Source organism: Bos indicus x Bos taurus, chromosome 1, assembly GCF_003369695.1.
Source record: "Bos indicus x Bos taurus breed Angus x Brahman F1 hybrid chromosome 1, Bos_hybrid_MaternalHap_v2.0, whole genome shotgun sequence".
NCBI classification, from domain to species: Eukaryota; Metazoa; Chordata; class Mammalia; order Artiodactyla; family Bovidae; genus Bos; species Bos indicus x Bos taurus.
This window is the reverse complement of record NC_040076.1, coordinates 77,159,317-77,180,100: the sequence shown is the minus strand read 5'-3', so window position 1 is coordinate 77,180,100 and position 20,784 is coordinate 77,159,317. Positions and strand designations below refer to the sequence as shown.

The 20,784-nt window shown below is 39.0% G+C and overlaps 1 protein-coding gene across 6 annotated transcripts in view; it reads left to right on the top strand.

Moving 5' to 3' along the window:
- TP63 (tumor protein p63) overlaps nt 1–20,784 on the top strand; it is a 270,789-nt gene that overhangs the window by 229,372 nt on the left and 20,633 nt on the right. For 5 of the 6 annotated variants that reach the window (XM_027538406.1, XM_027538404.1, XM_027538408.1 and 2 more), the window contains 6 exons: nt 9,693–9,879; nt 12,307–12,422; nt 13,621–13,730; nt 14,368–14,504; nt 16,368–16,450; nt 18,902–19,038. In XM_027538406.1, coding sequence (XP_027394207.1) covers nt 9,693–9,879; nt 12,307–12,422; nt 13,621–13,730; nt 14,368–14,504; nt 16,368–16,450; nt 18,902–19,038 — 770 coding nt within the window. The remainder of the gene's footprint in view (nt 1–9,692; nt 9,880–12,306; nt 12,423–13,620; nt 13,731–14,367; nt 14,505–16,367; nt 16,451–18,901; nt 19,039–20,784) is intronic. The other variant, XM_027538405.1, reaches the window with a different exon arrangement.

The window sequence follows — 20,784 nt, the reverse complement described above, 5'->3', positions numbered from 1 at the left end:
TATAATATATTGGATATGAAGAATAATAGAACCCAACCCTCCCACAAGAAATGTCTCATATATTCCTCAGTGTTAAAAATTAGATACATCAAAGGTTGTCAATATATCTAAAAGAGTGCTTAAAGTGAACTTCATAGAATTAAAAGCTTATATTAGGAAACTATGAAAGTCTAAAAGCATTGATCTTAAAGCAAAGTTTCAAATTTAAAGAAGAGAAAGAAAATAATATCAAATTGAACCATAGTTTAATTCATGAAGTTAGACAAGAAAAAAATTAAAATTTGTGCATATTAGAAAAGAAGAAACTGGTTTTATTGCAGTTGACATGATCATCTATGTAGAAAATTATATCTACAAAAAACTAGTAGAACTAACACAGTCATTTTATTTAGAAATGGAAAATACAGGTAGAAATTAAATACTTAAAATATGATTTACAGTTTAAAAATTGTTGTAAATAATATTTACAACATACAGCTAGAAATGAAAATTTTAAAAATATTATTTACAATTTAAAACTATTATTTATAACAATTTAAAAAATACTGAGGAAGCAGTCAAACAAACCTGTGAAAGATTTGCCTACTGAAGACTATTCCTGAGAAGAATTAAAGATGTTCTAATTAAATGGAGATATGTACCACATTCATGGATTAGAAGGCACAGTGTTTTTAAGATATCAGTTCTCTTCAAGATGACCTATATATTGAACACAATTTCATCTAAAATTCCACCAGACACTTTTGAGGCAATTGACATATTTCTGGTAAATATTATACGGAAATTCAAAGTATCTAGAATAACTAAGCAATTTTGAAAAAGAAGAACAAAATTGGGAGACTCAGATTGCCTGATTTTAAGATTTGCTATAGGGTAATCCTAGACAGCATATTAAAAAGCAGAGACATTACTTTTCCAACAAAGTTCTGTCTAGTCAAAGCTTTGGTTTTTCCAGTAGTCATGTGTGGATGTGAGAGTTGGATTATAGAAAGCTGAGTGCCAAAGAATTGATGGTTTTAAACTGTGGTGTTAGAGAAGACTCTTGAGAGTCCCTTGGAGAGCAGAGAGAGCCAACCAGTCCATCCTAAAGGAAGTCAGTCCTGGAAGGACTGAGGCTGAAGCTGAAACTCCAATATTTTGGCTACCTGATGTGAAGAACCAACTCACTTGAAAAGACCTTGATGCTGGGAATGATTGAAGATGGGAGGAGAAGGGGATGACAGAGGATGAGATGGTTGGACGACATCACCAACTCAATGGACATGAGTTTGAGTAAATTCCAGGAATTGGTGATGGACAGGGAAACCTGGTGTTCTATAGTCCATGGGGTCACAAAGAGTTGGACACGACTGAGTGACTGAACTGAACTGATAGAGTAATCCAGACAGTGTTATAGTAATACTATTGAATACTATGAATACTAGATCAATAGAGAAGAAGGCAGTGTCCAAATAAAGATTTGAACCCATTCAGTTAGTTAATTTTAAAAAATGTTACTAATGCAATTTTGAAGGAAAATATAATCTTTTCAACAAATGGTGCTAGAACAATTGAGTATCCATTAAAAAGAAAAGAAAGAGGAAGAGGAGGGAGAGAAAGAAGAGGCTGAAAGTAGATATAGAACTAAATGCAAGAGTTATTACAATTATAAATCTGTAGGAAAACATGGAAAATTCTTCTCACTTTGGATTAGACCAGATTTTTTTAGGACACAAAATGCAAGAGTATTAAAGGCAAAATATTGATAATTTCCTAAAATTAGCTGTTTTGGAAAAGCACAGAGAGTAAGGTACAAAAGGCAAGAGATAGCCTGGAGAAAATATATTTTAAAAACTTACAAGATATAAGGACCTATATCCAGAATATGTAAAGAACTCTTGTAGTCAAAAAGGAACACACACAACTCAATTTAAAAAATGAAAAATTTAAAAGTATAAACAATTTAAGCAGAGGCTTCAGAAACAAATTGCAAATATGTCTGTAAAATACAAAATGAATATAAATATATATTTTAAACTTTTTATGTACAATATAAATATAAATGAAATCTATATATGTATATGAATAGATACTCAGGATCGTTAAACATCAGGGGGATGTTAATTTAAGTCATAATGAAAACCAGTACATACCTGCGAGGATGGCATTGAAATTGACAATACCAAGAGCTGGCAAAGGTCAGTTTTCATTCCAGTCCCAAAAAAGGCAGTGCCAGAGAATGCTCAAACTACTGCACAATTGCACTCATCTCACATGCTAGCAAAGTAATGCTCAAAATTCTCCAAGCTAGGCTTCAGTAAGATGTGAACTGAGAAATTCCAGATGTTCAAGCTGGATTCAGAAAAGGCAGAAGAACCAGATATCAAATTGCCAGTATCCGTTGGATCATAGAAAAAGCAAGAAAATTCCAGGAAAACATCTGCTTCATTGACTACTCTAAAGCCTTTGACTGTGTGGATCACAACAAACTGTGGAAAATTCTGAAAGAGATGGGAATACCAGACCACCTTACCTGCCTCCTGAGAAATCTGTATGCAGGTCAAGAAGCAACAGTTAGAACCAGACATGGAACAACAAACTGGTTCAAGATTGGGAAAGAAGTGCATCAAGGCTGTATATTGTCACCCTGCTTATTTAACTTATGTGCAGATTACATCATGCAAAATGTCGGGCTGGATATTCCTTAATATAAATAACCTCAGATATTCAGATGATACTGCCCTTATGCCAGAAAGTGAAGAGAAACTAAAGAGCCTCTTGATGAAAGTGAAAGAGGAGAGTGAAAAAGCTGGTTTAAGACTCCGCATTCAAAAAAACAAAAATGATGGCATCCTGTCCCATCACTTCATGGCAATTAGATGGGGAAACAGTGGAAACAGTGACAGATTTTACTTTCTTGGGCTCCAAAATCACTGCAGATGGTGACTGCTGCCATGAAATTAAAAGACACTTGCTCCTTGGAAGAAAAGCTATGACCAACTTAGACAGCATATTAAAAAGCATAGACATTACTTTGCCAACAAAGGTCCATCTAGTCAAAGCTATGGTTTTTCCAGTAGTCATGTATGGATGTGAGAGTTGAACCATAAAGAGAACTGAGTGCCAAAGAATTGATACTTTTGGACTGTGGTGTTGGAGAAGACTTTTGAGAGTCCCTTGGACTGTAAGGAGATCCAACCAGTCCATCCTAAAGGAAATCAGTCCTGAATATTCATTGGAAGGACTGATGCTGAAGCTGAAGCTCCAATACTTTGGTCACCTGATGCGAAGATCCAACTCCCTAGAAAAGACCCTGATGCTGGGAAAGATTGAAGGCAGAAGGAGAAGGGGATGAAAGAGGATGAGATTGTTGGATGGCATCACCAACTTGCTGGACTTGAGTTTGAGCAAGCTCCAGGATTTGGTGATGGACTGGGGACCCTTGTGTATATAGTCCATGGGGTTGCAAAGAGTTGGACATGATTAAGTGAGTGAACTGAACTGAAGTGCTGTCAAGGATATGAAACCCTTCTATACTGCTGGTGATAATGTAAAATAGCACAGCCTCCTTTTAAAAGAGTTTGGCAGTTTCTTATGAAGTTAAGCATACACTTAACCAGCACTCACACTTATAGTACTTAATCAAAATAATGTAAACATGTCTTAAGATGTGTATATGAAAGTGAAAGTGAAGTCTCTCAGTCGTGTCCAACTCTTTGCCACCCCGTGGACTGTAGCCTACCAGGCTTCTCCGTCCATGGGATTTTCCAGGCAAGAATACTGGAGTGGGTTGTCATTTCCTTCTCCAGGAGATCTTCCCTGACCCAGGGATTGAACCCAGGTCTCCCTCATTGTAGGCAGACGCTTTACCATCTGAGCCACCAGGGAAGTCCAAGATGTGTATGTAAATGCTCATAATGCAGTTGGTCACTCCATATCCATGGGAGACTGGTCCTAGGATTCCAGATGAATACCAAAATCCACAGAAGCAAAACTCACAGATGCTCAAGTCTCTTAATGATCATCTAGTATTTGCATTTCACCTACATGCATCTTTTGTACTTTAAATCATCCCTAGATTACTTATAATGCATCCTACAATGTGCTGCTGCTGCTGCTGCTAAGTCGCTTCAGTTGTGTCTGACTCTGTGTGACCTCATAGACGGCAGCCCACCAGGCTCCACCATCCCTGAGATTCTCCAGGCAAGAACACTGGAGTGGGTTGCCATTTCCTTCTCCAGTGCATGAAAGTGAAAAGTGAAAGTGAAGTTGCTCAGTCATGCCCGACTCTTAGCGACCCCATGGACTGCAGCCTACCAGGCTCCTCCATCCATGGGATTTTCCAGGCAAGAGTACTGGAGTGGGGTGCCATTGCCTTCTCCACCTACAATGTGAATGCTATGTAAATAGTTGCTTGCATGGCAAATCCAAGTTTTGGTTTTGGGAACTTATTGGAAAATCCCCCCCCCCCCCATATTTTCAGTCCTTTCTTGATTGAATCCATGGATATGGAAGCCACAGATGTGGAAAACAACTGTAATTTTATTTATCCTAATAAAAAACTGGAAATAATTGGTGACTTGATAGAAAATGGAATTCCACTAAATAATAAAATGGAATGCTAATACCCACAAAAACATAAATGAATCTTAGAAGCATTATGCTAATCCAAGCACATGATTGTACAGTATTATTCTATTTCTATAAAATTCTAGAAAGGCAAAAGTATAATGAGAGAAAGCAGGTGGATGAATGCCTGAGAAGTTATTGGGGAGAGGAATGACTGAAAAGGGGAGTCAGATAATTTTAATGAGAGCTGGGGGTTGAAGGAAGGTTAGGCAGGGGTAAGAGAGAGTGTATGTATCTTACTCATGATAGTGGTTATACTGAAGTGTACATTTGTCAAAAGTCATCAACATGTACACTTAAAAATGAATGTATTTTCTAATATTTTAGAGGACTTCCCTGGTGGCTCAGATGGTAATGAATCTGCCTGCAATGAAAGACCCAGGTTCCATCCCTAGGTTGGGAAGATTCCCCGGAGAAGGGAATGGCTACCCACTCCAATATTCTTGCCTGGAGAATTTCATGGACAGAGGAGCCTGATGGGCTACAGTCTATGGGGTGGCAAAGGGTCTTGACTGAGCAACTTTCACTTTTTCACATAGTATATTAGACTTCAAAGCTGATTAAAGTAAAACAAAACATACATACCCAAAAGAAGAAATTGGTCTTTAGATGTACAGAATCTCAAGTCAATGTTTGGGAGCATTTTAGGGGCAGATTTTAGAAGTCCCAGAGAGGAAGAGAGATATTAAAAGAAGCCAGATATATTCCAATTTGCAGTCTCTGCTGACTTGAATCACCAGGGTATTTAAAATTTTTGTGTAAGTCAGATTCCCATTTTTGGTGATCTTGCAGAAGTGTGGAAAATCAGTAAATATGAAAGTAGCTATTTGGTGGGGGAAGTGGACAAATCTAAGGAATTATGAAAACACTATAGGCCAGAGAGACTGAATTTAGTATTGGAAAAATATTAAAAACCATTACAAAACCAATTAGCAAGCCGTGAAGGACACTGAGTAGAAGAAGCTTGGCTTTGTCAAGAAGCAACCGCATGAGACTAGCTTCAGCCCCTCTGATACTGAATAACGGGTCTGGGAAGTTTAACCGGAAGCAACAATTGGAATGTATCCTAGTCAGACATTTAGATATAGTCAGTAGTAAAGCTCATCACAAAAATTGAAAAATATGGTTTATAACCTAGATGCATCTCTACCTGAGGAGTGATATCGAAATTGTCCCAGTGCAATGTGGAAAACAGGGGAAATATGCTTGAATTGTGGGTGATGAGTGTATGGTGTGTTTGCATGGGTAGAAAAGGGAGGTGGAAAGTGTGTGTTTGGAGGATGAGGAGAGGGAATGAAAGATTAAGCCAGAATATAGAGGACCTTAAACCATGTGAAACAACAGGACCTCACTCATGAATTCCTCCCAGTCACAATAGAAGTACTGACAGACAGCTGGTCCTAAACTACAGATCACCTTCCTCCTGGGCCAGGGTTATTTCACTTCTATCACTTGGTGCTTCTCCTGCACTAAAAGGAGCAAACATTATTATATGTTTGTGTGTCAAGTCGCTTCAGTTGTCTTGACTCTTTGTGATCCCATGGTCTGTAGCCTTCCAGACTCCTCTGCCCATGGAATTCTTCAGGCAAGAAGACTGGAGTGGGTTGCCATGCCCTTGTCCAGGGGATCTTCCCAACCCAGAGGTTGAACCCATGTCTCTTTTGTCTTCTATATTGGCAGGCGAGTTCTTTACCGTTAGCACCACCTGGGAAGCCCATTCTACTGAGAAATAAAGAGGAATTATTGCTGATAAGTAGATCACTATCAAGCTCCATTTTAATGTTAGAGAAGATTGTATACCTCTTAAGCTGATTCAGAAAATAGCCATATGGTTGAGAATTATGAAAAAATAAAAGCATAAATATATGCACTGTTGAGCCAAGAGAATGAGAGATGAGGAACTGTTCCAGGTCTCAGGATGATTCTTATATACTGGTTGTTGAGCAGCTCTTCCCTGTGACCTCAGGCAAGTCCTCCCGCTGCCTTTTTCTTATCTGTAAATTGTAGATAATAATATGATCCATTATCTGTTTTCTGCAATTCCGAAATTCAGAGAACTCTGAAAAACAGAAGTTGCTTTGGTTTTGTTGTAATTTCATAAATTTGTGGCAAATTTATATGGTGGCGAAACTTGGCCTGAACATTAAGGGTTTATGTTCATTTTCCACTTATTGTGAATATTCATGAATTCTGAAGAAATATTAAGGTTTGATTATAGTGAAAGAAAAAATTGAAAGTGTTAGTCACTCAGTTTGAGACCCCATGAGCTACAAAGGAAGCCCATTAAATCCTGCTGGAGGTATTTATAACACATGCTGGTAGCTCAGATGGTAATCTGCCTGCAATGCATGAGACACAGGTTCAATCCCTGGGTCAGGAAGATCCCAGGAAAAGGGAATGGCAATCCACTCCAGTATTCTTGACTGAAGAATTCCATAGAAAGAGGATCCTGGCAGGCTATAGTCCATGGGGTTGCAAAGAGTTGGACAGGACTGAGCAACTAACATTTTCACTTTCATATGAACTCTACTCCATTTCTAAAATTTAAACAGTTCTGGATTCTAAAACATCTGGCCTCAGTGGTTTCAGATAAGAGACTGTAGATCTGTAATACCTTCCTCTTAGGTTTCTGTGAAGATTAAGTTTTTTATACCAGATTTCAAAAAAAAAAAAAAATAATGGTGAAGTTATTATTGCATATAGATTACTGAAACTCAGAAATTAGATTCCCTACTCCCATCTCTGAGAATGAGTGAAGTTTTAACACTTGATGATGCCTAAGATTATTCTTAGTACTTTTACATTTTAGTCTGTCAGGTGTGATTTATAGTATATCAGTTATTAAAATGGAATGTTCCTCTTAACTGTCCTACTCTGAGCACTTATCCTTCTTTTTTTTATAATCTTTACATATCTGGATGGGTGCCTTATTTGCCTTCAGGTGTTAGCTGGCAAACTTATTTTGGAGTCATCTTTCCTAAGGTACATTTTATGAAACTCATGTTTAGATTATATATCTCCTAACTTAAACACGAACAGATAGGCTTATTTACTGAGAGTTGTCAATAAAAGAGAATTCATAATATGTTATAAGACAATGTCTTAGTTTGTAAAGTCATTGGGTAAAAAACACTTGAGCAAAAATATCCATCTAGATTTCATTGTGTTTCCCAAGTAGAATTTTATTTTTGTGGTTGATTTTTGGCATGCTTCCTATTTCTTCAAGCTATGTAAAACCCTTTTGCTGTGCTTAATCCTTGACCTGTGGGCATGGAGAAATGATTATGCAATACACATCTAGTATTGGGAAATTCGTAACTGAAAATTTCATATACTGAAATGCTTGGGAGAAAAAGATTATTTAAATAAATATTATATTTCAAAAGGAAGAAATAAAGCAGTTATTTTTAAATGTGCTTTTCCGTGGGACATTTGCTTCTATTCAGAGTTGGGTTGGAGCATAGCAGTAATGAATCCCTTTGCCACTGTGGCTCCTGCTCCCCACTGTCTTTTCCCTGGAAAAATATTGTTGCCAAATGAGATTTGTAACCTGTGTGTGTGTGTCTGTTTACCTTTGTTTGGGTAAATGTTACTAGGTGCCCTGCTCTTGGCCAGCAGTTCCATTGCCCAAGTGGTTTCACTCAACCTCAGAATGAGGAGGAATGCAGTGATGAGACTTTGACCCACAGGGTGATCGCTTAAGGTTTAAGATAATATAAGGATTAGAATGGAGACTTTCTAAAAGGAAACAAGGACGAACTTTTATTTTCAAGGTCTCATGCTTTCTCTACCCTATTTTCTAATTCTACAACCAACCAACCAACCAACCACTGAACTTCCTTTCCATTCAGAAGGAAGTATAGTAGGAAAGTTTCGGTCCCTTGTGAATGAAAAGATCATCTTTATTGCTGCCATGTCTTACTGTGTTGTAATAGGGCAGTCCTTTCATGAGAACGTAGGACCAAATGACCCCTTTCAGATCCCTCATTCTTTTAGGCTATGACCTTACAAGATAAGTGCAGTTGTTTGAGGGAACTTTTGCAATTTTCTAGTTGGTTGACCTTAAATGAAATCTCTTCACTATCTACCAGATATTCTGTCTGAAAACATTTTTTTCCATACCCCTAATTTCTATGAATCTCTCTAGAGTAGCATAAGGGTAGGATTAATTATAGTCTGCTTAATATCACTCAACACATGAGAATACTGTTTTTCCATTTAGTTTTCAGTACTCTATAAACCTGTTCAGAGTGTTAATCATTGAGAGATTTCTGAGAATCAGTTTCTTCATCCTGAAGAGATGATAACTGTAAATAATAACACAACTGTGTTTTGATAAATGGTTTCAACCAATGGTGAACGTGATGCTGAAAACTTGGTCTCTGTGCACTGGTACCAGATCAAATCTCAGAGGCAGAATTTGGGGTGAAGTAGAAAAGGATAGCTTTATTTCTTTACTAGTCATAAGGGTACACAGTGTGATCCTGCCCTCAAAAACAGTGACCCAACCTGGGAGTATTTGGTAAGGAGCTTTATAGCAGTGGTTCCAGAGTGAGGTTGATGATAAGATTAGAGTGTGTGCAGGGCCAGCACTCCTTTAATCTGATTTCAGGTAATCTCATGATGCCTTTCTCTGGCTCCTTTAATATGGCCTCAGGTGTTCTCTGGAGTGAGGAATGCTAAATCCATTCCATTGGGGGTTTTGGTTCTAATAAGAGCTTAAAGATTGTGTTCTGTCCCTTGAGGGGGGACCAGGACCCTGCCCTAAGGCTGCACTGTTGTTTCTTGCCTGTTCTTCCCTTGTCTTTGCATCCTCTCCCTTCCCTTATCACCAGAATGTTGAATCTGTCCTTTGGGACTCTGGGAAGGACAGAGGCTAGAGTCTGCTCCTTACAAACAAGGAGTGGGGGACACAGGCTTCCATATCCAGGAGTCCCATAGGGTCCTGCTGAGTTTCAAACAGGCAGCTCTAAAGGAACATGTTTACCAAAAATGTATATATATTTCCTTGTTCTGATTTTGAATATAACAAAATCTCCTGTTGTTTCCTTTCTTTCCTCCACCATGGACCCATCTCTAAGCAGTATTCCACTGAACTGAAGAAGCTGTACTGCCAGATTGCAAAGACATGCCCCATCCAGATCAAGGTTATGACCCCACCACCTCAGGGTGCTGTCATCCGGGCCATGCCTGTCTACAAGAAGGCCGAGCATGTCACTGAAGTGGTAAAAAGGTGCCCCAACCATGAGCTGAGTCGTGAATTCAATGAGGGTAAGGAGAATGGGGATCTGTGGCTGTTTAAGCTTGAAATAGAGCTCCTGTGGAGAGTTTTGTCTGGGGTCCACCTATCTGTTTCCAACCTCTGCAATCTGATGGCAGCTTAGTCTACCTTTCTGGGTGATAAGACTGTCTGAGAATAATGCTGAATAAATTTCAGGCTTTCACAATAATTAAACTGCTTATTTTAATATTGGTAATCGCTGGATGACCTGGACTTGCCTCTCTTCTCCCTGTTTCTTCCTTCCTTCTGTCGGGAGAGTGAGTAATTTCCTGGGTTCTGTCTTTTGGCAACAAAGATTTGAAATGGCAGACCAATGTTACAGCTCATTTACAGCTCAGAGTTTTATTCAGCAAACAGAGGATAGTATACCCTGGAGGCATGAGGGTGGGCCGACCCCAAAAGAGAGGCCTCAATCCATCTTGGGTCTCTCTTTTTGTACTTTTTGTCTCTTCTTCCTATGCAAATTAGGGCTAGCTATGTTTCACCTGAGGTTCTCACTCCCACTCCAGTCTGCAGATTTTCTTTTGTTCTGTTATTGTGGGCTTTTCCCTTTGTCTTTTAGCCACCACCATTTTGGACTCCTTTTTTCCTTTTCTAACTACCTAACACTTCCCTTTTTTTTTTTTTTTTAATGAGAGGGTTTTAAGAAGAACAGTGTGGCCTCTGATCTGTTGGTCCCCTGCTAAGGGCTTCAGTGCCTCTCCTGGGGTTATTGTCAAGGCTGGACTGATTAGGGTCTAGAAGGGTGAGAGAAAAGAGCATACAAAGTGAGAAATAGTAAAAAAAAAAAAAAAAAGAGGAAAATGGGGAATAAGAGAAATAAATGAAGACAAATAACAAACGAGGAGTAAATGGACGATCAAGAACAGGAGCTTAGGAGGGGAAGCAGTAAAGTGAAGGACTGACAGTCAAAGAGCAGGTTATCTTGGGGCCACCTTTAAGTGCTGTATCCATAGATAAGTTAGATCCCAGGTTCTGAGCCTCAGATTCAGTAATAGTTTTACAGAAGCGGTCATTATTTCCAAGGGTCCTCTTACATTTACTACTCTAAAGTTTATGAAGGGAGGCTAAGTCAAGAACACAAAATAGTTGAAAGGAAGGACAAGAGAAAGCATAAAGATTCATCAAAGAACAATGAGGAGACAGGAGGATTGGGAGTTAGAATACCTTTTATAGAAATTATGTGAAAAATAGAAAGATTGGTAGGTTACCCAGAGATATGTATGTATATGTATATACATATGTATGTATAAAAATACATATACCCAGAGTATATGTATGTGTATGTATACATATACCCAGAGTATATGTATGTAGATAATATAATAGGTGGTAAAGAAAAAGTAATGGAGAAAGAGAATAAGTAGAAATTTAAAAAAGGAAATAAAGTTAAAATCTCTCCACCTTAACACAGCTAATTTTTACATATTAATTCCTAGTCCTTGGTATATGACCTTATTATCCATACCTCTGCATCTTACCTTTCACTTAACAATATGCTGTAGAAGTTATTCTCTATAGCTAGGCTTTGTTATCGGCTTCCATAACTTCTCTTGATCTGTCAAGATGACATAACCATTTTTTGTTTTTGTTTGCTTTTTTCTTATTTTTTAGCACAATAGTTATTTAAAATTTTTGCCATAATATATGATATTTCAGGCAACAGAGAGCATCTTGATATATGAAGCCTTTTACTTTGAGTATCAGTTACTGTAGAATGAAAATATGAGACCAAAGGTTAAAAAACATCTTTACAGCATTAACTCTTAGAGCAGCGTCTTTATTTTTGAGTTCTACCACGTATCACATTTTATGAAACTTTGTTTATGTTCCTTTCAAAACTCGCTTCCCTTTTTTACCCTCTAACCTGGGACAATTGCAGTACAACAAATAAAGTTAGTTTTCCATCTTTATGACCAAAGTAAAATTGTGACTTAATCATGAAAAATTATATAAGAATAGGCAAAGTGAAAGTTCTATCCTTGCCATTCTTAGCTTCTCATAGTGTTTTAAATGGTCAATTTGGGGGCAGTGTTTTCTGTCAGGCAGGTATATTTTTTAAATTAACTTGTTCCTTTTTCTTCCATTTTTCAGAGAGGCTGGAAAAATGCTCTGTATGGATCAGCTTAGAGATGTAGTTATAGAGTCCTCTACAACTTGTTTACCTTGAGCCCAGAAACATGGGACTGTTCCCTTATATATAGATGACCATTCTTGACCTTTTTGTGGCTATAAAGGTTGTGATACCTTCATGTGTTAGATCTCTGGCAACAGGATCTAGTCTTCTTTTCAAGGATGTATATTTCCTCTATTATTCAAACTATTTCTTTGACCACCAGTGTTCTGTCCATAGTTTCATTTTGTTTTCTTTGTTTTGAGGTTGATGAGCTAATTTTTTTTCTTTTTCCATTCTGTAGGACAGATTGCCCCTCCCAGTCATTTGATTCGAGTAGAAGGTAACAGTCATGCCCAGTACGTAGAAGACCCCATCACAGGAAGACAAAGTGTGCTGGTACCTTATGAGCCACCTCAGGTAAGCAGATAAGGACTGGGCATAGGAGGTGTTTCAAGCATATAATTCTATCTTAGTTATAAAATAGATAACTTTTTTTGTATTTATTGTCTCCCTTCTCTTCACGAGGCACTTCTCTATCCCCCTTCAAAACTGCTAAATTTGTACCAAATTTGTTACTGGTAACATGGCTCTGTTGCCCATGTTCTCATCTTAAAGGCAGAACATAACTAAATCTACAGTTGAGTTTATACATGGCATTATTATCCAGAGATCTTAATCGGAAATTCAGCTGGTAGTAGATGTACATGAGTATTGGATGCAAGTATTTTTCCCTCATAGCTCAGTCGGTAAAGAATCTGCCTGCAATGCAGGAGACCCGGGTTCGATTCCTGGGTTGGGAAGATCTCCTGGAGAAGGAAACGGCAATCCACTCCAATATTCTTGCCTGGAAAATCCCATGGACAGAGGAGCCTAGTGGGCTACAGTCCATGGGGTTGCAAGAGTAGGACACGACTTAGCGACTAAACCACCACCACCATTTTTACACTATCCCGAAAATGGGAAACCCTAAGAGGGATCTCATAGTTGAAGTTTGAATGTACAGGATGGCAGATTAGAAAAGCAGCATGATGCAGCAGAGAGAACACTGGAGTGATAAGACCAGAGACCCTTGATTTGCTGACTCTTTCTGTGGACTTCTAGCTTATAACTCTGTGTCTCTAGGCTTCAGATTGCTTCACCCATAAATTCATTTTCTGGACTAGATTATTTAATTCTGAATTCCAGAGTGTTCGTTATGGAAGTATACATTCACATGTATGTTGTACTGTGTTATCCATATCATAGAAATGTCCCTGGAGCATTACTGCTGTAGTTATTAATTTTTTCATCTCTAACTTTTCATATATGTGATGAACCCTGTTTGAATTAAGTGATATGGATCAGCTTGCAAGTGAATAGGGTCAACGATGGTTATTTTTAAAAACCCTTTCATGCTGTGCAGAGGGTCCACTATTGCAAATACTAGCTTTAAGCTTCCTAAGAGCCAAGGCAAAGAAGAATCTACCATGGGTTTTATAGTTTTTTAGAAGAAAGGATATCACCTGATCAGAAATGGAGTTGTTTAAGTGAGTGAGAACTAAGAAGGAAGAACTAAGAAGGAAGAACGTTAGTTCAAGTCCTTGTTCACACCGACTCTCTTCCTCCCTGTGTTCAGGTTGGCACTGAATTCACGACAGTCTTGTACAATTTCATGTGTAACAGCAGTTGTGTTGGAGGGATGAACCGACGTCCAATTTTAATCATTGTTACTCTGGAAACCAGAGAGTAAGTGGCATTTGCAGAACTGTCATTCTGTAGAAACTCTGGGCAGAGGGCAAAGTGAAACTGTGTTTGTTTTATCATTACCTTTGCATGTACAACAGAGAGCTACCCTAGATTTTGTCCTTTGTGCTATAAATCCTTGCTGCAAACACGTACATAAAAGATCTAAGAAAGTGGAGACAGAACAGGGTGGGTAAAGGTAGAGAATAAAAAAAAGAGTTGGGAAGGTGTTCAAGTCACTTCATACCTGAATTCTTGACATTTGACTGGAATAGTTTCTGATTAGACAGTGTTTGTTTTCATGTGGGCCGCAAGGCATTTAACAGTTTCTTTGAATAAGTCTGAACTGCCTAAAGGGATTTTATCTGGAGACATCCACTGGCTTAACTCAAGTTTCCTTCAAAATATGTAGCTAAATACAGCTGTTCAGCTAATGGCTTGGAGGTTCTTTGCAGAACAAATGGATGCTATTTACTAATATTGCTCATGGCCTGTAAGCACTTTTGTGTTCTGCCAAATGCTTTGGGGGCCCATCCTCAAAGCAGCCTTGAGTTGGTGGTGGAGCCGGTGCACTGGTGATGGCCAGCAGGGGGCTTTTCAAATTCCTTTCATTTAACCCTTTCTTCCCTTTAATTCCTAGTGGGCAAGTCCTGGGCCGCCGCTGCTTTGAGGCCCGGATCTGTGCTTGCCCAGGGAGAGACAGGAAGGCGGATGAAGATAGCATCAGAAAGCAGCAGGTCTCGGACAGCACAAAGAATGGTGATGGTACGAAGCGCCGTAAGTAGCTGTAGTGGCCCAATGGGGTAGGGCTAAGTCTCCTCCAGATGCAGTGCCTGATGGGTGATGTTTGAGAAGCTGCAGAATAAGACCTAAGGGCTTTAGAGACACGTTTATGACCTTAAGCTGCAGCTCTTGATGAAATGGATTCTGGGTGTGCGCTATAGCTTTTCAAAAGCAGATCATCATGGAAGATTAACCAGCAATCCTCCAGACATGACTGCCAGACCAGTAGCATCAGCATCATCTGGAAGCTGGGTAGAAATCCAAACTCTTAGTTTGCAGGCTTGCTGAATCAGAAGTACTGGATGTGAGGCCCAGGGATCCATGTTCTGTAAGCCCTGTAGGTGCCTCTGTTGCCAGCTGAAGTTTGAGAACCAGTACCTTAGCCTATTTATATCCATTTATCATTCTGTTACTGAAGGTGAGGGTTGAAAATGCCACCTGCCTACCTCCTGAGTCTAGGGGAATAGTGAGACTTAAGAGTGAACTTCATAAAGCACAGTCTGGGGAATATGCAGCTGTGGGTTTCATTGAATCTTGAGATGTAGGACCCATTCAGGGCTTTAGTTACATCATTTATAGTGAGGCTGATGATTTAGATCAGTTGGTTTCAGACTTGTTTTTTTAAGCAATAAAAGCTTTTTAAAAATGAAGTATTTCGAGGAGCTCAAAATAGCTGAAAGCAGAACTGTTCTAGTTGAAGGGGTGGGAGTCAGGAGTGGGCTGTGGTTTCATGCTTCACTCACACCACCCTTGCATGTCAGGTACTCACCCCCAGAGGTCTCATTCTTCAGGTCACAGAGTTTGAAAACCATTGATCCACCCAAGCTACTAAAGCGTGAGATTTAATTCTAGAAGATGGCTTGTATACGCCTGCTATCACTATAGCAAGTATTTTAAAATATATCACATTGTGAATTATATCGTGAAAAATGTTTTCATCTTATTACTGATTAGTATGCAGAAGAAATAAAAATGGTATTGAATTTTGCAGAACAATTTGTTATAACAACTAACCTTTATCATCTTTGGGCTGTTCAGTGTGATTTGCTTTTCCAGTTATTTTTCTCCCTGATTATTCCTCAAACAATCATATATATAGTACTTAGTTTATATATACTTTATCAATAGTATATGTACTATCAATAATTATATCTCCACCCTAATTCTCCTCTTGAGTCTGTCTGTTGGCCTAGCTCCATATGCTTCCCTGAGCACCTCAGTTACCTACCAATCAATAACTTTCAGTAAGAACGATTATCTGAACTCTAGTAGGAGAATCATCTCTATATTCTGGTTCCTGGGTATAGTTTCTAAATTTTGGAAACCTTTAGGAATATATAAAATTAATTCCCTGATTTTCCCAAAGAGAAAACTGAGGTCCAAGAGACTGCTTGTCAGAGGCTATGTGATATTTGTATTAACATGGGAGGGGGGAACTCACAAGGTTGAATGCACAGACAAGACAACTCCTACAGCCTGCATTTACCTCCTTGGAAGATAAATGATCTGAAAAATAAAACACAGTTCCAATTTATCTTCCTGTGCTGAGCAGCTGTTCACAGACACACTCCAGTAAAACACAGGGATTCCTGCAGCACTGCTTAAGCCAGAGGCCATTTCCCAGCCTCCCTGCACCCACCTCCCGTTTTTCTTTCCTTGTTTTGCCTCACCTCCCCACATCACTCTCATTATTGTTAAGTTTACATCTAATATAAAAGTAATCATCACTCATTGAATGGCTGCTTAGAACTGGAAATTCTAATCTCATCAGTGTCAATGGTGCTACTGTCTGTTTAATCAATGTGTTATTGCTTCAGAAATGTTCCCAGGATGAAACTTGCACTTTTCCTCCACCAGCTTTCCGTCAGAACACACATGGCATCCAGATGACATCCATCAAGAAACGAAGATCCCCAGATGATGAACTGTTATACTTACCAGTGAGTCTCCCTTGGGTATTCGTGATTGCTTCATTGTCACCTTCTCTGAATAAGCTGTTACTCTGTGGTCATCTTTTGGTTATCTGTGAATGAGAATGTGAAGAGGGTGATAGAGGCAAGTGAGATGAAACAGAAAACCTACTTGTTTTTTGCGAAATTAGGAAATTATTCATCCTCTCTAAAGTTCTGGAACAGATTAATAATGTGGGCTCTTCCTCTTACTACTCACCCAGTCAGAACTACACTTCTACTAATAGAGTTCTTTTTATGCAAGTCTTTAAAATTAATTTATCCTTTATTACTGAAGAGTGATAAGATGATCCTAGACAGCCTGGTCATACCAATTTAGGACTAAAATTTTGTCAGAAGGCATTAACAAAGTTGATAAACTATTATAGAGTGTTGCCTGTAATTTCTTTTAGGGAATGCTATTAAAAAAAAAAAAAAAAGCAAAGCTAGGCAGAATCCTCAACTATATGGGAATGGCCAGAGATTTGGCCCAAATATTGTGTAGGAGTATTGTTCATTCCCACAAGGAATATAAGCCGTCTCCAGGTCACCAAGGTGCCCTTTTTTAGATTACAGTTGCAGTTCATTTAGCTCTTCTCACCTTAGGTCTTTGCCATCTAGAGTGGCAGCAAAGCTTTGGTAACCACGCTGGCTCTTGATGTCATCTACACTGACTTGAGATACAGACAAGCTGGGCCAGGAGATTTGGCTGGGATTGAAGTTAAGCCACAGGTTTGGGTGTGCCATGCTCACTAGCCCTTCCTTCTTGAGGCCCTAAAGTTCAGTCAGGTCGGGGAATTAGACTGCTTGCTGGCAGAACAGTCAGACAGTGAGTGAGCTGAGATTCTCAATGTCTTGTTTCTCAGGCCACATATGGAAACTGGTATGTGAACCCTTAAGTTAAACATTTTCCTGCTGTACTGGATATTTGGAAAGCTCTGATGTGTCTTCAGCTGATGAGATAGAAACCACGTTGAAGAGCTGTTTCTTTAATGAAATTTCAGTTTGTACTAATGGAGGAAATACCCTATCAATGGTTACATCTTATTTTTAGTGAATAATCAGCCAGACTGAAATGTGTGAAGGAAAAAACAAAAAACAAAAAAACCTCTTCATTCACCGTGAATTTAGTTCGTGTTTGCTGAATGGCAGAAATGCTAGACTCTGACATTAGAGATCATTAAGGTACAGTTCTTACCTTACAAGACCTTGTCTTCTAGTGAGGAGACAAAGAGGTATAATAATGGAATCAACACTTCAGTAAAGTTAAGGGTGACACTGTGGGAGCTCACAGGAAGAATGGAAGACTTGGCCTAAAAGGTTGAGGTCAGCAAAAGCTTCTCAAAGAATATGATGCCAGAGCTGGGATAAGTAGGAATTAACCCAATAAAAGGTAGAGAAAATCTTTCCATTTCTGAATTCTGACAGGGAGGGGACAGGCGACCTGCCAAGGTGCACAGCGTAACAGGCACTCACTCTCACATCAGGCAAGTGCTCTTTGTTCTCCACTCGCCTTTCCCTAGTCCTGGTTCTGCTCAGACTTCTTAAAGTTTTTAAGAGACTCTCTTAAAGAGGGAAGCACATTTTACCCCTGCTGAAAACTTGTGTCTTTCCAGATTTAATTACAGTTAATTCTACTTATCTGTGGTAGTTATGCTTTATAAAGTCACAATGGACACTGCACGATCAAATACTGAATCATTGTTCCTATGAGAAATACAGGATTAGATTCCTGCGAGCTTCTGGTCACATTTTTAGCAACTGATCAATGCATTACTTTGTTTCATGTGTGTTTCTTATTTAATATATGCTGTTGATTCATTGCTGAAGAAGGAAATGGCAACCCATGCCAGTGTTCTTGCTGGGAAAATCCCATAGACAGAGGAGCCAAGCGGGCCACAGTTTGTGGGGTTGCAAAGAGTTGGACACAACTGAGCATGCCTGCACGCATGCACATTGGTTCATTAACATTGAATGCATAGTCCATACCACAAGAGCTCAGGGCTGGGCTAAGCTTACCTAACATGAATTTTCTCCATAAGGCACATTACAATGTATTTGCATTTAGGAGCACTAGAGAGCATTGAAGCTGCCTTTGGGAACTATTTTAAACCAAAAAATGTACCTCCAAAAAGTACAGAAAAGTAAAAAATTTGGCCCTAAATAGGCTAAGAGAAGGACACTTATTTCCAGCAGAAGAGTTGAAACAAGAAGTTGGAACATCACCTTCTTCACCCTCAGTTGGGAACGTGCACACTGGGACAGTAAACTTTTCATCATTATGCCCCTGTCTGTGAAGTATTGATTTTTGTGTTATAAATAGATGTTAGCAAGTAGGTGAATTAGTCCAAGCAGAATCCACAAATAAAGAGGACTGACTGTACTTCTGATAGTTCTACAGTTCTTCATTTTTTGTCTCTTGCCTTCTGCTCTTTTATGTAGGTAAGGGGCCGTGAGACTTACGAAATGCTGCTGAAGATCAAAGAATCCCTGGAACTCATGCAGTACCTTCCTCAGCACACGATTGAAACCTACAGGCAGCAGCAGCAACAGCAGCACCAGCATTTACTTCAGAAACAGTGAGTGTATCCCTATGTCATTTTAGCAGATGTGATTAAGATGACTCTGTATTCAGATCGGCCACAGGATGGTTGTTGGCTGATGTAGAAGGTGAGGTTGTGAGACAGCAGAAATTGGTAGGTTCACATGAGCTGGTTTGAGGACTCCATTTTCTGCTTCAACAATCTCCTATGTTTCTTATAACCCTCCCTTTGACAAGTTACACCTATATCCTGAAGTTGAATTGAAACCATTTCAAGTGAATTCTGAAAAAAGACTCACACTAATAGAATTAGTTTTCTTCTCTATGCCCCTGGTCCATACACATCTATCAATAGTAGAATTTTGAATACATCCTCTATGCTAGTAATAATGTGTCTATTTAAAGTCACATAGTTTTTCCTCATTCCAATATCTTATCTTGTCCCTCACCTGGGATGCACACAATCCACTTTTGGGAAAATCATTATAGACCAGAGACAGCACATAGGTTTCACTATAAGTGACTTCTTTGAGTGCTGTGTTGAGGATTCAGAGTCCTAGTGCCTGGTCATTAGGGAAAATCTGGATGCATTAGGGCAAAATAGAGCGGCATTGCCAATGTTTTAACATCCTCATTCTAGGTCTTCCAGCAGTACATGTTTACATCAGTGAGGCCAGATTTTGCAACCATTTTAGAATATACATACAAACTATTTATATATTCATTTTACCTTGATTCTTGGATCTTTGATGATGGTGTTTTTTATACCTAACCAGAACACACTAGCTCTTATGAAAGGAAGGGAAATTGGTGAATCAGAACTCTGATTTATACTTACCCTTCTGTGGTTAAGAATAATCACTTGTGAGCTGAAAATCTATTGTGTCTATACCGAAAGTATCGCCAGAGTCTCTGTTGCTGCTGCTGCTGCTGCTAAGTTACTTCAGTCGTGTCCGACTCTGTGCGACCCCATAGACGGCAGCCCACTAGACTCCTCTGTCCCTGGGATTCTCCAGGCGAGAACACTGGAGTGGGTTGCCATTTCCTTCTCCAGTGCATGAAAGTGAAAAGTGAAAGTGAAGTCGCTCAGTCGTGCCTGACTCTTAGTGACCCCAAGGACTCTAGCCCACTAGGCTCCTCTGTCCATGGGATTTTCTCCATAGATCAACGTAAAATGTAGATATTTTATACTTCAGGCAAAAAGAAATGAAGCCAAAACTATTTTGCCTATGACAGATTGTCTTTTACATTAGGAACACAAATGAACAATAAATAATGGATCTTTTCTCATTTATTATTAACTACTGTAGAGAAATACCTATGAAAAGTGTAATAAAAAGATATTGTTTTTCTTTTTTAAATAAAATAAATGCAGTTGAGGAGGTTGGACTGCATCTCTGATACTTAGGAGGTGTTCTCTGAGCCTGTACCTACTGACTATGGGATATGGAGTGGGTAGCAGAGGAACTAAAAACAAGCATACTCTCTCTTTAAAGGACTTCAGGCTCTTTGACCATTTAAGACTTTTTTTTGACTGAAAGGGATCTTACCATTCACTTCTAGCACAGAAGTTTTGCAAATCATAATTATAAGGTTTTATAGTCAGGCTGACTAGAAAGTTGAATCAGGAGGTTCCTTGGGGATACAGAGTACTTCAGAGGAGAATTAGAATTCAAGGTTACAGAATTCCCATTGTCAGTCCTTATATAATATTTAGGATATCAGATAGAAATATATATTAACATATTTAGGTGCAAAACTGATTTAGTTCTTATAAACTCAT